Raw genomic sequence first — 19,286 nt, 5'->3', positions numbered from 1 at the left:
GTCTGGGGTCTGTCACCAGCGTTGTCATGCAGTTCCAAGTGGCCAAGTACGAGCCAATGGAGAATCTTTAGAAAGCTGGGATTCTGATATGCTGTTATACATTGTTTTAGGAAAGTGAACAAGCATGGATCAAAATGAAGGCAGTAGTCTTTCCTGCGGTATCCCTGACTAGTCAATAGTAGAGAGGTTTGAGATGCATAGTACTTGAATGAAGAGAAGATATTTAATATTAATGCTCCCCTTAAACTAAGGGATACTAAGATCTAGTGGCTAGAAACCCAGGATGACAAATTCAAACTACCATTATTCTGGCATATTTTTTATAGTTGGGATCCATACAGATTGTGGTCACACATTGGAACCTAGGGCTGGAAGAGACTTCCTAGATGCCCAAGTGTAGTCCCTTGCTATTGCAGCAATTGCATCATCTATCCTCTTTTATAAATGGATTAATGCTTTCATTTACTCATTTTTTCCTCTTTCATAAATGCTCCATTTAAAAATAGTAGGGTATAAAAAAGTTTGCTGACCTGTTTATATTTGCCTTGTGTGGGATGTTAAAACATAAACTGTTTGCATTGATGGAACCCTGCAAACCCTCACTTAAAGATGTGCTTTATAGATAGTGTGGCCTGACTGGTATTAATTTGGACCTTTTTTCCCTCACTTTCTTCCAGGGATTTTGGAGTGGCCATTTTGGACTAAGCTGGTGGTTGTAGCTATTGGTTTTACTGGAGGACTTCTGTTTATGTACGTACAGTGCAAAGTGTACGTACAACTGTGGAAGAGACTCAAAGCTTATAATCGAGTAATATATGTACAAAACTGTCCAGAAACTAGCAAAAAAAATATTTTTGAAAAACCTGCACTAATGGAGCCAAACTTTGAAAATAAAGAAATGCTTGGTGTTCACCATTCAGATACGAACTCTTCGTATTACACGGAGCCAGAAGACTGTGGTGCAGAAATCCTTCATGTCTGATTGTTGGGGGGTTTTATCCTCTATGTTTTCAAAGACCTAAAACATCATTGTTTACTTCAAACTGCTCTACCTTTTCAAATCAACTAAATGCCTATGACTGGCAGATGAACTTTTTTTTTTTCTTTTTTCTTTTTTTTACATTTTTAAATGCTCTGACATACCTGTCAATATGTTATCATCTGCATACCTCTCAGTGTTTTGTTTCTCGGACTGACCTGAGCAAAGAGACACAGGAAATCTGGTTGTGAAGCAAGGCTTCAGTGCATGGCAAACCCTAGTGTAAACTGTCGTTGGCTTTATGGATCACGCTGCTTTAGAAAGACAGCTTTAATATAGCTCAGATTGCGTGTGGGATAACATTGCATACAACTCCGAGGAGCAGCTGAGAGAGAAGCAGGAGAGAGCTAGAGTCTAATTTACTGCTAACACTGCCACTAACATTTGACTTAGGCAGCAGTTGTAAAATTATGCTTTACATATTGTGATAAAAGACTCACAAAGCATATAGCACTTTTAAAAATCTTTATTTTGTAATATAAGTGTCCAATGGGAATGAAACTTGAAAGAATGTCTCATTTCAGAATATCCCTTTTTAATATTCACTTCTGATCCACTTCCATCCTATTAGATTCTAAACCTTTTGCCTTATTAAAAAAAAAACAAAAAACAGCTAATATGGTTTCCGGCACATGCCCATGGTTTCATAGTAAATGTAACACTAAAAAATCTGCCTCTTGAGTTTCTTTCCCCCTTTCAGGAGCAAATTTGTGGAAGAATATTGCACTTGTGACTTGTATATGGAGAATAGTGGATGTAGAAATGTTTGTTTCTAATGTGTAATGGCCGCAGTGTTCTCTTTTGGAGGGGTTGTTTTGCTTTTTAAAAAGATCAGCTACACAGTAAACAGACCTGAACACATTCCTGATGTAACTTTCATCCCAAGCCTCTGGCAGAAGAGTGATGCTGTACTAGAAAAATGTGAGCTCTTAAAAAAACGAAACAAAATGAAACAAAAACTCTTCACTGTTAATACAGCTGGACATAGTTTGCCTTTGTTAATGCTGTGTCCTGTGTGACTCATGTGAGAATTTGACATTATGCAGGTGCATTATTTGACAGTGTAGATAATTTATAAGGAGTAAATATTGCATAAGAATTTCAGTCTCTTCAAAGGTAAGATTGTTAAACTCAGATTGTGATATATTTCTTGGACAGAGTGGGTTTAGTTTGGTTTGGTTTAACTTTGCAAATGGCTCATTGAACTAGCTGCTGAACAGAAAGAGGCACAGTTCTATAGTCCGTGTGGGTGTATCTACATTGCACCACTATTGTTCTCACTTGGAAACATCGTGCCCTGACTACACACTGCCACTCACCCTCCATATCTGGAAAGGTGGCATTTAGCCTATTCCAGGGCATGCTTCTATGGTAGGTCTCAAGGCCATGGACTCGGCTATGCTTGAGAACAGCCCCAGAGGGACACCCTGGAGTAGCCTTACTGTCTCATTTCCAGGCTTGGAGCATGTAAGTGGGACTGGAATGGGCACATCTGGGGTCATCTCAGCTGGGGCATATTGTGACCATAGTGTAAACTGGATAGAGGCATCTAGAAGTTTGGAAATATGTTGTGTTTTGTTGGGAAATCATTGCCTCAAGTACAGTCGAGTTAAAGTGAAGGCTACTCAGGTTTAATTTATGCAGAGTAGTGTGTCAGTGCCACACATAAGGGGGAAATAAGTCATTATGAAATAGCTCCTATGTTCGAATGATGACTTGCTTCACTGGGACTCGGTCAATCTCCCTGTAAAATCAATGAGAATTTTTCCCTTTTGACTCTTGTGGAAATTGCTCTGGACCTCTCAGTTCACTAGAAAATCTTTTGAAATATTGGCCTGGACCTCAGACTCCTTATTCAGGGGTTTCTCAGTCCATTCTCAAATAAAACTTGTATTGAACATAAATTGGGCCTAATGAACATGTCTCCTCTTGTGGATCCTAGAATGGAAGAACAGTAAGAAATCAGGGAGATTTTCTTGAAATGTGGAATTGAGTTATTTATCTCTCAATCTTTTGAATTAAAAATCAGCTTCTTATGAGGCAGAAGAGGGAACATACTAAGAGGACATGGACCTATGGTCTTCAAAGTGTGTGTGGGGTGTGTGTGTGTGCATACACATGCATGTGTGTGAACTTCAAGCTTACTGGCTTCAGTCTTCATTAATAACATGGTCCCCTGTTCTTGAGATGCTTGAAAATATCACAAGCTTTTGGACAGTCTCTCAAGATGCACTTGTGTGTGCTGTGGTGGGTGCCATTATGTCCCAGGATTACATGACGTAGGCAGGTGAAACCTCACTTCCACCATCTTGGCTGCAGTCATCATGTCTCCATGTCTGCAGAGTCCATTTCCTGTGTCTGCCACACTCTAAAGTGCAATTATACGGGGCCTCTTTCTGAACTGTCTTATGTGGGGTGCTATTGATTTCATGTCTTTGTATTGGAACCCAGATAATGCAGTGTTTTATTTTTATTTTGTGGAAGGTTATATAAGTATACTCAGGTAGGTTTGAATACCAGGTCCTCAATGCCTTCATCCTGTTCTTAATACAATTCCATACATACGAGCCTTCAAGGATTAAAAATTAACACACACAGCTTCCTTTAGGTTGGTGCCACATGTCATCCTATCTAATCCACAACCCTTTGAGAAACGTCACTAAATTGACTGTATTCATCAGAATCCAAGATGATTCTGAGTTTAAGGCAACTTTCCAATAATCACATTCTATACACGGAAAAAAATAATTTGTTATCATTTTCCATGTATAAAATCGAATTATTGGAGGGTTGTCTTAAATTCATCCCCCGGACCACTGCAGTGGCATGGGGACAGGAAGTGGGGAAGGCAGGCAATGGGGGAATCAAGCAGCTTGATCCCTATTGCCTTACCTCCCCCTTCTCTCTCCCCAACACTTTGCCCCTTGCTGCTCCCACCATCTTTGCCTTCCTGTCCGCAAACCTTCTCCCCATTGAGAAGATTTGGGATGCTGTAAGGTTCCTGTCCCTAATTCATCTTTTCTGAGTGAAATTAGGGTATAGTATTTCAACCCCTACCAAGGCAAATAATAATTGTGTGTAGCCCTTTTGAAAGCAACAGAACTGTGAGTAAGAGCTGCAGAACTGATCATTTGTTTATTATTCTTGCTGACTTTTGTTCATCCTATCAAGGTATCTCATGTTGATTCTTGCCCAATGGACTGTAAAACTACATTTTGCTTCTTTACCACAGTGCCATCAGGTGGTATAATAAAGGCCATCAACAAGGGCTGCAAAGCATTTACCCTCATTCTGCAAGTTTTAACATTCTCCCTGGACTTTGATCACGACAATGACCATTCTTTATCAAATCAGGTACTCTAAGCCTGTTGTCTTGGATGCTTTTCCAATAATCAGGTAAAACTAGAGTGGATTTTTGGCTCATCTTACACCCAAGATTCCTGAGCACAGTCAATGGGCCTCCTGGTGTATAAGTGAGAGTAGAATTTGAGTCAAAGAGAACAGTAGCTTAATTTATCTACTACAGCATTATATATAGACTGTCAGATTCAGCATTGGTTGTTTTCTGCAGAGTAGGAACATCATGAAATATAGTCTAATGGAAAATGTGCATTTCACTGTCTTCCATAGTCCTGTCCAACATGTCTAGTTATGCTGAGGAAATCTCCTTCCTGTATATCTATCTGCAGGGTCATGAGCACACATTTAGAGCTACACATGCATGTTAGAGAAGGTTGATTCACTTTGAGATCATCATATGTTAAGCCCCTATGAAATCTCAGGATTCTCTTAAACTAACTTTTTATGTGGGTGGGCGGGAGATTAAAAAACAAAACAAAAAAACAAACGCATGACATTGTTGCCCTGTAGTCAGAAGAAATGAGTGAGACGTGGACACCAAGTTTCACAGAGATCATTGGTGTTCAGAGCCAGGATATCATGAAATGCATTGCAGAAGTAGGGAAAATTCACAAAGGTGTAGATTGAACTGGTAGGGGTAAATAGCAGTGGGATTCTGTGAAGGAATTGTGATCTTTCTTGACTTCTGACCTTTTATCAATTCAGCTTCACTTACCTAAGCATTAATTCCTACTGTTGGGAAGAGAATTTGGGTGTGCAGGGCCTTCCAACAGCATTGGGAGGACTTGGGAAGTACTGTCATGCCCCTGGATGACTGAATTCGGTGGGTGACAAACAGGCCAAATGCTTCTAACACAAAGGAGTACTGGGATCTTGATGCCTGGTGTGGCTCTCTGTAGAGAGTGAGTTCTGCTATGGAGGTAAGTTTTTTGTTTGTTTATTTTGTTAATTTTGTTGTCCCTCCATGCACACCGCTTCAATGGCATTTGAGTGTCTGGTTCTGGTTTAGATCCCTCTAGTTTTCTGACACTGTGAGGGGCAAATACAAAAGCAACATTCTTGCGGGCTGGATTTTCACAGCATTATCCTAGATATGCAAATAAAATTTTTAAACAGGACCACTTATTTTGTGATTCTCTTGGGGTTTTTTAGTTTGCAATATTGCAGCATCTATGTATTCCAATGAAGTACTGAAAATTAGAAAGCACTTGTCTTTGTATAGATGATAACTGTTAAAAATTACAGCTGATCTTGTATTTAGATAAAACATTTGTAGATAGGTGATTGTATACTGTTTAATCAACTTTACACTGGCATGTGTTGTATAGTTTCTACAAGACACTTCACAATTCCGCAGAATTTTTTTAGTTACTTAGTAAATTTCTAGTAACTTAACTGTATAGTTTTGTATCTTTTTCTGTATGTTCGTTTTCTCAGTATTACCATTTGCAGAAGTACTATTAGTTTCTTAAACTGTAATTGGTTATTTGTGCTGTGATACACAGGGTTGACTGCAGCAATAAAGCATTTCTATAAAAAAACCAAAACCAAAGTAACTGGCAAGGAAATCCTTTTATTGCAAAGGGAGGCACAAACATGAGAGATGCCAAGTCCTCCAGAAGAGACTTAATTGCAAACTTCATGTGAAGGAAGCTTCTGATCAAATGTCTCCTAAAGTAGAAGCCCAAAGCATAGTGAGGACCAGTAGCTGGATGCTGATGATGCTGGAGGTGGATTGTTTTGGAAGAAAGGTGAGCAACTTTGGAAACAGCTGGGTGGATCTCCAGTTTCTTGAGGAATATCTGTTAGATCAAACATAAGTTATTGGATACAATGCAGGACTCAGTAGAAGGTATTTGTATATCTGCTATAAAGGAGTTCAGGTGAGAGGATCATACATCCTGTGGCATTAACATCTACCGATCTTCCTTACTGGACACTGCTATTCCAAACTTTCAAGTGTTTTGAGTCCACAGGTGTTATATGAATTCCCCTATGTGAATACTGCTGTTCTAGAGGTGTGTGAGGCTGGTGTGATAGTTTTTGTTTGCAAGACTAAATTTTTGTAAGGCCCTGAGGCAAATGAACATTAAGCTTTGGGTTTTTTTGGCCAGGTCAGGTGTGGTGGCTGGTGGAAGGAGGTTGAGCTTATCTTTAGAGAACTTAAATGTTAAGTCATAATATCATGACCCTTCCTTAGAATGGGAAGCCAGTAACAGTTTGGGAAACAAATAGTGATGGGCCAAGGTGCTGACACAATGGGCATAAAGCTGATAACATCTTCCCAGGTACTGAATGGGTGAGTGAAATCTGGAAAGTGTTTCATAGTTTGTAGGGTTGGAAGGGACCTGAGCAGATCATCAAGTCCGACCCCCTGCCATGGCAGGAAAGAGTACTGGGGTCAAATGTGTACATCTAGCCTCCTCTTAAAGACCCCCAGGGTAGGAGCCAGCACCACTTCTCTTGGAAGCTGGTTCCAGACCCTAGCTGCCCTGACTGTGAAGTAGCGCCTCCTGATATCTAACCTAAACCTACCCTCTGCCAGCTTGTGACCGTTATTCCTGGTCACTCCTGGCGGTGCTTGGGGGAACAGGGATTCCCTCCGTGCCTGCTGGTCCCCCCTGACTAGTTTGTAACAGGCCACTAGATCCCCCCTCAGCCGTCTCTTGTGGAGGCTGAACAGGTTCAGGTCTCGTCCCAGGAGCCCTAGGAATCCAGGTAAGGTTGCTGGAGCCAGCCCAGTACTGGCCCAAGCCTCCTCTACTCCACCTGGGGAAACCTGCTGCATGCCACATAGCACAGGCATTCCCCAGGGACAACTAGTGGCAGCACAAGGTGTCCCAATGCTAGTTGTCCCCAAGTAAATACACACTCTTGCTTGTGTGGACATGGCCTCAGAGTCTCACTCATTCTTCTCCAGTCCAGTCAGCTGCCCATGCAACAGAACAGTTACAGAACTAGAGTATTTATCTGGGGACAGCACTTACCTAATGCAATGAAACATTATCACAGGGAACAAGTCAGAGAGTGGTTTCTGTGACTGTTGTTAGGCCTAGATTGGCATCTGCCCCGGGGAGAAGAGGGCATAAAAGTGTCCTGGTTATGTAACTATTTATAAGAATTATATGCAGCAAAGCCTGCTTACCTGGAACCTCCACTCCAACCCGCCCCCAAAGTGTTTCCAACAAGAGCTCAGCCCACTTAAGTCTCTTCTGTTAAAGTCATCCCTTCCACAAGCTCCCCATGCACCTCCTCTTCTCCAGGCTTCCAGGGACTCCCTGCAAAGCCCTCCTTTGTGCTGTGGGGGAAGGGGGTTGTGCATCTCCCAGGACCTCTCATCTTAGCTATGTCCCGCTTTCTGATTCCCCACCCCCACCATGACAGGGACCCTGATCTCCTTTCCTTTAGGGGTTCAGTGTGTCCCCATATGCCCTCTGTCTCTAGCATGGTCTCCCATTTTCTTCCCTCGTGTATGGAGAAAGGCTTACAGAGACTGTTGCCACAATGTTCTTATTAAGTCCCCAAACTTGAAGGAAATGCGCAGTAAGTTTTTCAACCTTAAAATGTTATAGGATCTTTGGGGCATCTGGCAACCCTCTTGCTGCAAGATGAAGAACTTTAGATAGGTAGATGCCTTGGTTGCCTCCATTCCAGGATGCCCATGTTTGTCTAGTGCAGTGGTCTACAACCTTTTTCAGTAGGAGTTCACTCTTTTGGAATTTAAAAGCAACCCAAGATCTACCCCTCGTGCCGCCCCCCTCCCCGGCCCAGCAGGTAAGTCTGTGGAGAGGGAAAGGGTGGGGGCAGATCGAGGCAGAGGGAGAAAAAATTATTTGGGGGCTCACCCCCCAGCAGGGAGGGTAAGGGGAGCATGTGCCCCTGGATCTGGATGCGGGGAAGGGTGGGGCAGACTGCAGCTGTGGGCTGGGGCAAGGCTCTTTCAGGCAGGGAGGCTGGGCCTTTGGGAAGAGCCCTGTCCCGGTGGTGGCGGTTGGAGAAAAGCTATGGGGGGGCTGTAGCCCACCCCCCCAGTGCCACTGCCTGCCACTGCAGCCTGCCCCAGCACAGCACAGCCCAGCGCAGGCTCCCAGCCATAGCCCACAGCAGCAGCCACCCTGCCCAATGCAGATCCTGGGCACACGGCCCCTATGCTCATAGAGAGGGGAAGACTGTGCCATGGTGTTCCCAGCTGCACTGATACTGTGCTTGGGATGGGCAGTGGCAGCAATGGGAGTGGGGGTTAGGGGGGATATGGCAAATTTTCAAGTGGCTGCAGCTCATCCGTAGCCTCACTGCCGGCACCGTTGCCACAGGCCGGGCTCTTCCTGGCGGCCTAGCCCCGCTGCTGGTAAGAGCCTGGCTCCAGTCCGCAGCTGCAGCCCACCCTGCATGCAGATCTGAGGGCATGTGTCCCCCGTGCCTTCCCGTGGTGCATGCCCTCACTTTCCCTGGATGAGTTGCTTGTGGGGCTGTCCCGCCTTGGCTTCAGGGCCTGTCCCTGCTCCAGCCCCACTCCCTCACCATCGCTGCAGCCATCCGAGCTGGCCCACATTTGTGGGGGGGGCAAGACGGCTGCTGCTGCACACTGGGCTTTGTGCCCCAGGCTTTGTCCCCTGCACTGCAGCAGGGCCCAGAGCAGTGGCAGCTACCTCACCCTGCACACAGATCGTGGGAGCACATGGCCCCCAGGCCTCTACCAGGGTGCATGCAGCAGTGGGAGCCCTTCTGCATGCCTAGACAAGCTTCCTGGGCTCTGACCCTCCCCTGGCCTGGCTTGGCCAGAGTCCCACTAACCTAGTAGCAAGGAGCATGGAGAGGGATCATCCCACTCACCCAGCCTGGCCCTGGCATCCTGCCATGTGTCCTGCTGCTCATATGTCCTGCCATTCCTGGACTGCATCCTGGATGCTCCCAATTGCAAAGCTTCTGGCAGTTGATCTCAGTCTGGAGGGGCTAGCCCCCGCCCAGACTGAGATTGACTATCAGGGGCTGGTCAATCGGGATCGACCAGTTGGTGATTCTTGGTAATATTTTGATTCCTGGTTTTGGGCCAAGGTCGAAACATTAGGGCAAAGGCCAGATCCCAACTGAAAAATACTAGACCCTAATACAATGTACTTGGCACTTTTATATGGTGCTTTTTGTTTGAGCATCTCAAAGCACATTGCAAAGGTGGGTAAGTATGTGCGGGAAGACTAGCAAGTATGGCAGAAGATCGGCTTGGCTTAGCAGGGAACTCTTCAGTGGCAGCATCTATATGTACACCTATGTCAAGTTGACTAATTAGCTCCACCATAAAGCATCACTGTGAGTGCCACTATTAGGCCACAGTAAATTAATTAACTTTGCTGTATGATAGTACTGTTCCGGACAAGTACCATCCTACGGCAGAGTTACTTAGTATGTTGCAATGCACATGTAGACCGTGACTGGGGCATGAGGATGCTATAGTGCGGGGGCTGCCTCCACAGCACACTGAGCCAGGGTGAAGCAGCTGTGGGCTGGCAGGCTGCCTGGCTCCCCTCCCCCCACTTCCTCTCCCTTCCCTGAGTCCCTGCTCAGCTGGGGTTGCACTGCCCCAGCTCAACATGCTGTGGTCTTGGGCACACATGTAAATACTGCACCTGAGGGTAATAAACTCTGATAGAAACTGCCAGAGGTTTTTTGAGTGCATTAATAGAATGAGTAGATGCGCCCAGTGACCTAAAACACAAAAAGGAAGCTTACAAGAAGTAGAAACTTGGATAAACAACTAGGAAGACTGTAACAGGAAGCCTGCTCAGGGCCATTCTCCAAGTGGCCTGCCCACCTTTTCCTGGGCTAGCCACCCGCGTTCTCACCCGCCATGCCTTGATGTCAATAATTAACATCAATTAATTAGTGGGAGGCTGCCCATTTACTGCCCTGATGCCAGGGAGCGCTATCTGTGGCTCCATTCTTCCCCTACAACACAGCCCAAGCCTTGCAGATGGCATCTAGGTGTTCTCATCATCACCAGCTCCACACTGGGCCCCAGAATCCTTCTGTCAGGATCCCTCCATTCAGGTGGCCTACCCAGCCTTCATTCAGGCTATCTAGATCCCTGAAACTATTTTCCCCTCTCAGGAGTGGTCCCCCCAGCACCTTTGGCTACCAGCCCTGGCCCACTTCCAAGCCAGTTGGAACCCCAGGCCCACAGCTCTTGGGCATCCCTCACAGTGGGCCCTTTTGACCATCCTGGTCCTGGCCCCAGCATGGGCCAGTCAAGGGTACTCTCCAATCAGGTCCAAGTCTCTAGCCCCTCTCTCTCTCGGGGTCTGCTCTCCAGGCCCTACAAACAAAGGGGTTACCCACCTGGTTGTAGGGGCTAGGGTTTAAGGTGGTCCAGCCTGCCTTTCACCAGGCTGATCACTGGCCTAGCATTTCCTGGGGGCTCCCGTACCACTGGGAGCCCAACCAGGCTACCCACTCCCGGCAGGGTGCAGTTTTAGGCTGTACCCAGGGCCAGGAGCCTCCTTACCATCCCCTACAGCTCCTCCCTTACCTCTGGATGATATTAGCAGCCCTCCGGCCAGGCAATGTTGTTGCCTGGCCCCTAGCAGCCAAACTGCACTGTTTATATGGGCAGCCCCTGATCGCAAAATAGCTGCCCTCATCAGGCACCTGGCAGCTGCCAGCTCCAGGACCCTAAAGTGGCAGGTACACAGAGTGCCCTGCCACAAAGACATATAAAAGTATTGCTTGGGCAGGCAGGGATGACGTCAGGAAGGCCAAAATGCAATTGAAGTTGCAACTAGCAAGGAATGTGAAGGGTGACAAGAAGGGTTTCTACAAGTGTGTCAGCAACTAGAGGAACATCAGGGAAAGTATGGGTCCCTTACTAAATGGGGGAGGCAACCTAGAGAGAGAAGATGTGGAAAAGACTGAAATAATTGATGCCTTTTTGCCTCAGTCTGCACAGGCAAGGTCAGCTCCCAGACTGCTGCACCTGGCAGCACAGTTTGGGAAGGAAGTGAGCAGCGAACAATGGTAAAAGACCAGGTAAGGACTATTTAGAAAAGCTGACTTGTACAAATCCATGGGGCTGTACATGATGCAGCCAAGAGTGCTGAGTTAGTTGGCCAGTGTAATTAAAGAGCTGATGGCCATTATCTCTGAAAACTTGCGGTGATTGGGAGAGGTCCCAGAAGATTGGAAAAGGGCAAATATAGTGCCCATCTTTACGAGAGGGAAGGAGAATCCAAGGGACTACAGACCAGTCACCCTCACCTCAGTTCCTGGAAAAATCATAGAGCAGGTCTTCAAGGAATCCATTTCTAAGCACTTGGAGGAAAAGGTGATTAGGAACAGTCAGCATGGATTCATCAAGGGCAAGTCATGCCTGACCAACCTGATTGCCTTCTATGACGAGATGACTGCCTGGCTCTCTGGATGTGGGAAGAGCAGTGGGTGTGCTTGGCTTTAGCAAGGCTTTTGATACAGTCTCCCACACCATTCTTGCAAGTGAGCTAAGGAAGTACAGGTTGAATGAATGGACTGTAAGGTGGATAGAAAATTGGCTGGATCATTGGATCAGAGCGTAGTGTTACTGGTAGGTGTTGTAGAGCTTGGGTCCCTACTTGGCTAGTGCCCTGCCCCCTAGCGATGTCAGGATGGGACCCCATGTTAGCACCGCCTGTGTGTCTGGTTGCTGTTCCTGCTTGCTCGCCATGACTTGATGTTCTTCTTAGTAGACAATTCCAGCAGGTGACCCATGGGGTCTCACACCTGGGCTTCTTCATGGGGCTCCAACCTCCCCTTTACCCCACCCTTACCACATTCATGGCCTAGATGTACATCAGTCTCTGAAGGTCATCAAGGGTCCGTGAAGGGCAACTACTTACTGCTTCTCTCTCAGACATTTTCTTACAGACTCTCAGGACAGATCCAGATGTACTGGCACACACAGCAGTGGGACTGCAAACCTCTTTGCGGTGTGACAAACTGCACTCCTGGCATGTTAAAATCTGTCCTGCAATGCAGTTTTGTAGCACAGGGACATAAATTGCTACCAGGACATCTCTGTAGCAACACAAAAAAAGACTGTGAAAAAAGCAATGTAGCACACACCACAGGAGCATGTCTCAGTCCTCTCGGGAGATACTCTGATCGCTGGCCAAAACATCTCCCCTCCTCTAGTTCTGCCCCAGCTTCTCCAGCATGCTGGGAGCTGGGAGGAGCAGGAAAATACCAGTTTCTCCAAAGCAGGGTATGTTTCCCTGTTCCAATACACACATACAGGGAGTGTTCAACTGCAAAAAGTAGCGACACAAATTTGTGTCACTTCTTTTTGCCGCTGCAAGTGCATGCGGGGTGATATGCCCCCAGATTCCAACTTCTTATAGTTCTCTGTTATGGTAGTTACTATCCACTGGGTGGCAGCAGCGTATAACACATCTCTGAACTTTTCTTGGCACTGGCTTTTTTCTTGCAAGGTTGCATTTCTGTCTTAATCCACATCATTAATTAAAACCCCCAGTTTAAGCAATTCATCTTAATATGTCAAAGCTACATATTCAGGGGTCTACCCCTTTTAATGTTCCTTTCTTTCATATGCCATGCCATTCATACAGTTGTTTTAGAGAACAACTATTTAAAAAAAGATACTTTAGAGATAATAGTTTCTATAAATTTGATAGATGTTTTATACATTCCTTGCTTATGTCAGAAAGCTTTCATTTAACTTATTGGAGGGTTTAGTGTTGAATAAAGGGATATTATATTGAAGGACAAGAGTGCCTATATAGAGAGCTGGTATGTCTCAGGGGTGTGAAACTCACTTTGGGCTCTGGGCCAGATCCAGCCTCAGGGGCATCTTATAGGCCAGATCCAGCCTGGGAGACACGGCAGACACTGGGCAGTGACCAGAACAACAGTGAGCCAAGCAGCTGTTTGCCATGGCAAGGGTGTACAAGTGGCTGCATGTTGCACAGCCCTCGCCCACTCCCCTTCCACTGAGGGCTATGTTCATGGCACTGGAGCCCCAGATTCCATGGCCCCTCCCACCGCTGGCCACACCCCCAACTCCATGATCCACCTGTAGTCTGGAGCCATATTAACACCTTTGTATACCCGATTCATAAGACAAAAAGAAATACTGTAATTTAATTCTTTCTGTGTATAACTTGGATTAAAAACATAGTAGTTTGGACTGTGGGATATCAGTAAGTTTAATCTGTTTATAAACGTTTAGTAGAGCTAAGCAATCCAATACCAGACTTAAGAGTCTAGCAATTTTAGAGAAGCAACAACTGTTTTTTATTTCTTGCATATTTTCTAGACCATCAAGGCCATAAAACACTCGAACCCTGCAGCAACATAGATAGGCTTGGCAGAAGTTGATTTTTTTTTTTTTTAATTTCAATGGCTAAAATTGACATTTATTTTTAAACACTTATTTAAATTGTATCAATTCTGACATTTTCAGGATTGCATGAAATTAGGGCCATTTTATTTATTTATTTATATTGATTTGGTACATACACAGATTTCCTTACCTCTGTCCCAGAATTTTTTTAGTCTTCTTCATGTAAATTTTGATGGTTACAACATAAAAATATTTGTCAGTCTGTGAATGTCGAGTTCATTGATGTTTATTGGGGTCTATCTATTAAAAACATTGAATCCTGCCATTTTATGATGCAAAAACCACAGCCTGAAGAAAGGAGCCAGACTACATAGTGACATCTACTTCTTAAGATTACTTGCTGCATATTTTCTACTTTTCTGGACCATCATGGATACAATACTTCAACCCTACTAAACATTTTATTAGATTTCAGGCACCTGGCCCTGGGAGTAAAATCTAACACCCTGTGTTAGATACATTAGGTCACTGTACAGTGAATGGAGAGATCTAGGCACCTCAGGATAGGATCCAAAAACATGCAGAAACACTGATCAAAGAGATGCAAAAAGGAAGTGGTGGTGGTGGTCACCTTTAATGAAGCAGCTTGCTAGTTAGAGCACTCACCCAGGACAAGAGGCAACTAGGCTTTATTCTCTCCTCAGTTTGATGGGATTCAAAGCCACATCTCCATGTCTTAGAATAATTTACCAACCTTCACACTTTAGGCTAAACTGAGGAGTCATTTTTCACCAATCCAGCTGAAGGTATGTCAGTCTGTATAGCATCTGACAAAGGAAGTGTCATCCACAAAAGTTCATGCCTTTCTAAATAAGTTGGTCTCTAAGGTGCAACCCCAGCCCTGCCTTCTGCCTTTCTTGTTAAGATCTCCATAAAGCACTTGTTAAAATGCACATGGGCAACTAATAGTCAAACTGGAAAAGATGGGGTTAGTACAAAAACCAAGGATATGACTATACAAACAATTTTTCTGAGAAAAGGCAGGGTGTAAATGTACTGCATATCAGCTACTTGGTGTACATGTTTATGCCACAGGAAATGTAAGGTAATTTATCTATCGGTGAAGGTGGAGTCAACCGTCTCGTACTTACCATAGTTAGCGTTCTTTGGGCCTTGTTACATGTTGTACTTAGAGCTGTTTTAATGCTGATCAGTGTTAGCGCTAGATTGAGTTTGGAGCAGTCACATATTTAAGTCAATAGAGGCCTTGAGGACTGAAAGGTAAAAATTTCTCCTCCCTCCTCTCCCATTCTAAGCTTCCACTTTGACCCCCAGGGCTCCCTATTCCCCCCCCCCGGCCCCACCTCTCAGGTTTCCCCCTGCCAGCACTGTTCCTGGGGATCCTCCTACCCCAGCTTAAAGGACTACAAGTGTAGCCTGAAGGGTTCAATATGTGGCTCCGTTTTTACCCCTACACTGCTCACGGGTGTTTCTCTCTTTGATGTTAATTATTTGTGTACTTGGCCCCCTTGGGCCCTCAGACCCTTGGTCCCACATGAAGTCCCTCCTCTGGGCTCTTGGACCTCCAGTCCTGCACACAGCCCTGCCTCTGGGCTCTCAGACCCTCTAGTCTGGCTTGGTCGACTCGGGGCTTGTGGACCCTCTGGTCCAGGTCTCAGCCTTTCCTAAGCTGCTGGACCCCTTACTGGGTCCCACTGTCTGAGGCTCCTGGATTACTGACTCTTTAAACAGACCTTGACCTGCCACATCAGGGCTCAAGGCTAAGCTATCAGTGTGACTAAAATAAACAAGAAGTGTCTCAGCCCTCTGGCAGATGCATCAAACCCATCTAACCGCTTAACACAAAGGCCACTTGTCTGTAAAAGCCCAGCATCTTTCAACCCAGGGAATTTGCCTCTGTTCCCAGGCCTGCAGAGTCCAGATCCCTTCGGGAGCCCTGCTGCCCCACAGCCAGGAGCCCCTCACTTCATGGTTGCTGGGGAAAGACTAACTGACCAGTGCAGGCTCTGGACTTGTGTAGCTCCAGCCTGATCTCTCTTCCAGTCAGGTGAGTCCCTCATTAGCTCCCCCTGCCACCGCTTGCACCCTAGTGCCCTGCTATAAACTGCCTTGGAAATAAATTTATTTACTATTTTCAATAATGACCTTCATTCAAAAAGTTGGAATATGCTAATAAAACATTTCATGACCCAGTATTGGGACACCTTGTCCCCGCAGACAGGATCAGATTATTATACAGCCAAAGAACCAAACAATTTTTGGTTTTGGAGACCCAGTAATAGGATGAAATTGGAAAATCCCATTAGAGTTGAAGCTCTCTGGAAATGTTCAAACAAAGTGGACAAGCTTTAAACAGAACTTTACTTGCATCTGGAAATGATGGGTAGCAGTAAAAGGGAGGACAACCATAATTTATCTTCTATTTGACAATAGCTTATTCTGAAGTAACTGAGATGTTTTACAGTTTCCGCTTAACTCAGGCAGATGAGGATAACTTTAAAATGGTATTAAAGATAGCTGAGGAGTTCAGTATTTCCCATGTAAATGAAACATGAGAAATATTTTAGTTTTAAAAATTTGGTAAAACCACAAAAAGGATGTGTGTCTAATCTGAGCCTAAAGACAGACGTTTGCAGTTTTGTAGGGCTGAGTTAGTGATAAGAAATTGTGATTAGGAGCTGGAGCAAAGCACTAAGAAAAAGATAACTAGAAGACTGAGAATTAACCTTTTACAAAGTGATTCATATTTTCCCACATAGGAAATTACCCTGGAGTTACCCTGGAATTTGGAGATTGGCTGTACTGAGTTGGAAGCTGTATTTTTTCAGGGATGATTCAATACTTGTCTTTTCAAGAATCTACTTTGCTGAGTGTCTGATTCCATCTGACTGTGGTAACAAAAGCTTGAGGTCAGTCATCTAGAAACTCCGTTTGGGAAGCTTAGCCCTTAATGGTACAATCCCCAACACTACAACTGGGATGGAGGGGTTTAATTCATAAATCATCTGGAATGAGATGGGAGCTTCAAGCCAATTCAGTAGCAGTAGGAGCATGTGGTTTAGACAAGAATCAGAACCCAGGTATCAATGGGCTTGTGAAGCAGACTGGTACCTACTGCTGCAGCATATTGCTAAAACGTAGGTGTAGGGAACCTGAAGCAATCTAATCTATTGCCCTGTCCGGAGGCAGGGTCATATATTTGAACTAACTCTGACAGATATTTGTCAAACCTGTTCTTAAATACCTCCAATGAAAAAGATTCCCCAACTTTCTGAGGGCGGTTTCAGTATTTCACCACTCAACAGAAAAACAATCACGATACACAGTCTAAATATTCTTTGCTGTATACTAAGCTAATCCTCTAGTCCGTCCTTCAATATTCACCGGGAACAATTTATAACTTTATTCTTTTTAATAATTTTTTACAAGTTAGAAGACAGGCAGTAGCTTCCTGCTCAGTCTTCTTTTTTCTAGACTGAATAAACCCAGCTCTGATGATATGTTGATTCATATGTGACTTACTAGTATCCCTGCCCCCTGTGCTGCAGGGCCACTGCCAAACCAATCATTGCCCATTTAGTATTTGTGTATGCAATTTTTCCTTCCTAAGTGTAGGACTTGGCACTTGTATTTGCTGAACTTCATTTTGTTAACTTTGGATTCTCTCCACTTTAACTGTATAATTTTTCATTCTGATTCTGTCCTCTGATGTTCTTGCAACCCCTGCCAGTGTGGTGTTATCCATAAAGTTTTTAACTGTATTTTCTATTTTATCACGCAAGTCATTGATGAAAATATTGAATAGTACCAAACCCAAGATAGAGCCCGATAGGACCACACATCTGATGCTCTCCTGTTCTGACAGTGAACCATTTGAGAGCAACTTTTTTTACCAGCTGTGTACCCACCCTCAGTTGATTACATCTAGATCACATTTCTTTAGTTGTATTATGTGGGAAAGCTTTAAAAGCTTTAGTAAAGACAAGAAATATCACACTACTGCTTATCCTTTAGCCACAAGGAGGGGCAGGTGAGGGAGCTCCAGGAGTAGGTTAGCAGTAGGGCTGTGCAAGGCTTCGGCCAGAGCTTTGGAGGCTTCCAGGTCTGGGTGGAAGTGCCGGCCTCGTTCGGCTTCCCGAAGTGCTTTGGAGTTGCCTTGGAGATCTGGCCATAGGGTATAATGGGGAAACAATAAAATATCTATAACTTTGTTGGTTGTTGTCTGATTTTGATGAAACTTTCCAGGATGGTAGACTCTGAAGAGGCCATGAAGTCTGCCAAGTTTCAAGAAGATAGATGTAGGGGTTTGGGGGGAACTGCACCGCAAATTCTTGAAAACAAAACTCCTGTTATGTCTATGTGTTACAACACAGGGGGGTCAAAACTGCAGGGGTGATAGCTCTTGCTGAGGCCACAAAGTCTGCCAAGTTTCAAGGAGATCAGTGCAGGGATTTGTGGGAAACTGCCTCTCAAGCTGCGGACAAGCAAAACTGGTGCCACGGGTGCTGTGGGACTGACAGTCTCTGGCTTGGGGCGGGGAAGGGGACAGGGCTGCAGGCCTGGCTGCTAAGCTGCTGTGTTCCCAGTTCCCAATCAATCAGTCATGATTCACTCAGGGACCAGGGACTCAGGGACCAGTTCAAAACACAGGACCTAGCTACTACATATTGACTTAAGGAGCAGCAATTAGCACCTACAAAACCAGGCTAAGGAGAGGAAAATATCAATATAGACAATCAACTGCCCCAAGACAGACACAGTCTTCGCACGAGTTTTGTCTGTCAGCAGGCAGGGGTGCAGGGCCCCAGAGCCCCCCTGCATCGATCTCCTTGACAGCTGGCAGGTGTCACAGCAGGGACCACCATCCCTGCAGCTGTCACCCCCCCTGCGCCTTAACACACGCAGTGTCACCCATGGCATGAGTGTTGCTTGTCTGCAGCTTGAGGTGCATTTCCCCCAAACCTCTGCACTGATCTTGAAACTTGGCAGGCTTTGTGGCCTCAGTAAGCGCTACCAGCCCTGCAGTTTTGACCCCCCCTGTGTTGTAACACAGAGCTGTGACATGAGTTTGGCTTTCAAGAATTTGCGGTATAGTTCTCCCTAAGCTCCTGCACTGATCTTCTTGAAACTTGGCAGGTTTCATACTCTTAGCAGAGGCTACCAACCCTGCAAGCATCATCCAAATCAGACAAAAAACAACAAAGTTATAGATATTTTATTGATTCCCCATTATACCCTATGGCTGGATCTCCAAGGCGGCTCTGAAGCTTCGGAGCCACTTTGGCTGGATCAAGGCGGAAACCCCATGTGGAGCTCTGGATCAGTTCGTGGCCAACTGAAGTGACCAGATCTGAAGCCAGATTGGATCTCTGCTGACTCGCACAGGCCTAGTTAGCAGGCTAGGGGGGATCACGGAAGCAGAGGATGAAATTGATGGGCACTTCCTTTCCCTGCAGGGCCAAGCACCAAAGGGAGAAGAACCCCAGGAGGTGCCCGCCACAGTGGAGTGGCAGACAGTTCCCTCCAAAGTCAGGGCTGTTT

General features: G+C 45.3%; 1 protein-coding gene across 1 annotated transcript in view; it reads left to right on the top strand.

Moving 5' to 3' along the window:
* LOC149859560 (uncharacterized) overlaps positions 1-5,945 on the top strand; it is a 197,853-nt gene extending 191,908 nt beyond the window's left edge. The window contains 1 exon segment of the mRNA XM_090057903.1: positions 678-5,945. Within this exon segment, the coding sequence (XP_089914029.1) occupies positions 678-982 (305 nt within the window). The 3' untranslated portion in view covers positions 983-5,945.
* Positions 5,946-19,286: the final 13,341 nt, after the last annotated feature.

This window comes from Crocodylus siamensis, chromosome 7 (genome assembly GCF_052110815.1).
Source record: "Crocodylus siamensis isolate JL-2025a chromosome 7, ASM5211081v1, whole genome shotgun sequence".
NCBI classification, from domain to species: Eukaryota; Metazoa; Chordata; order Crocodylia; family Crocodylidae; genus Crocodylus; species Crocodylus siamensis.
This window is presented reverse-complemented; position numbering and strand designations above follow the sequence as displayed.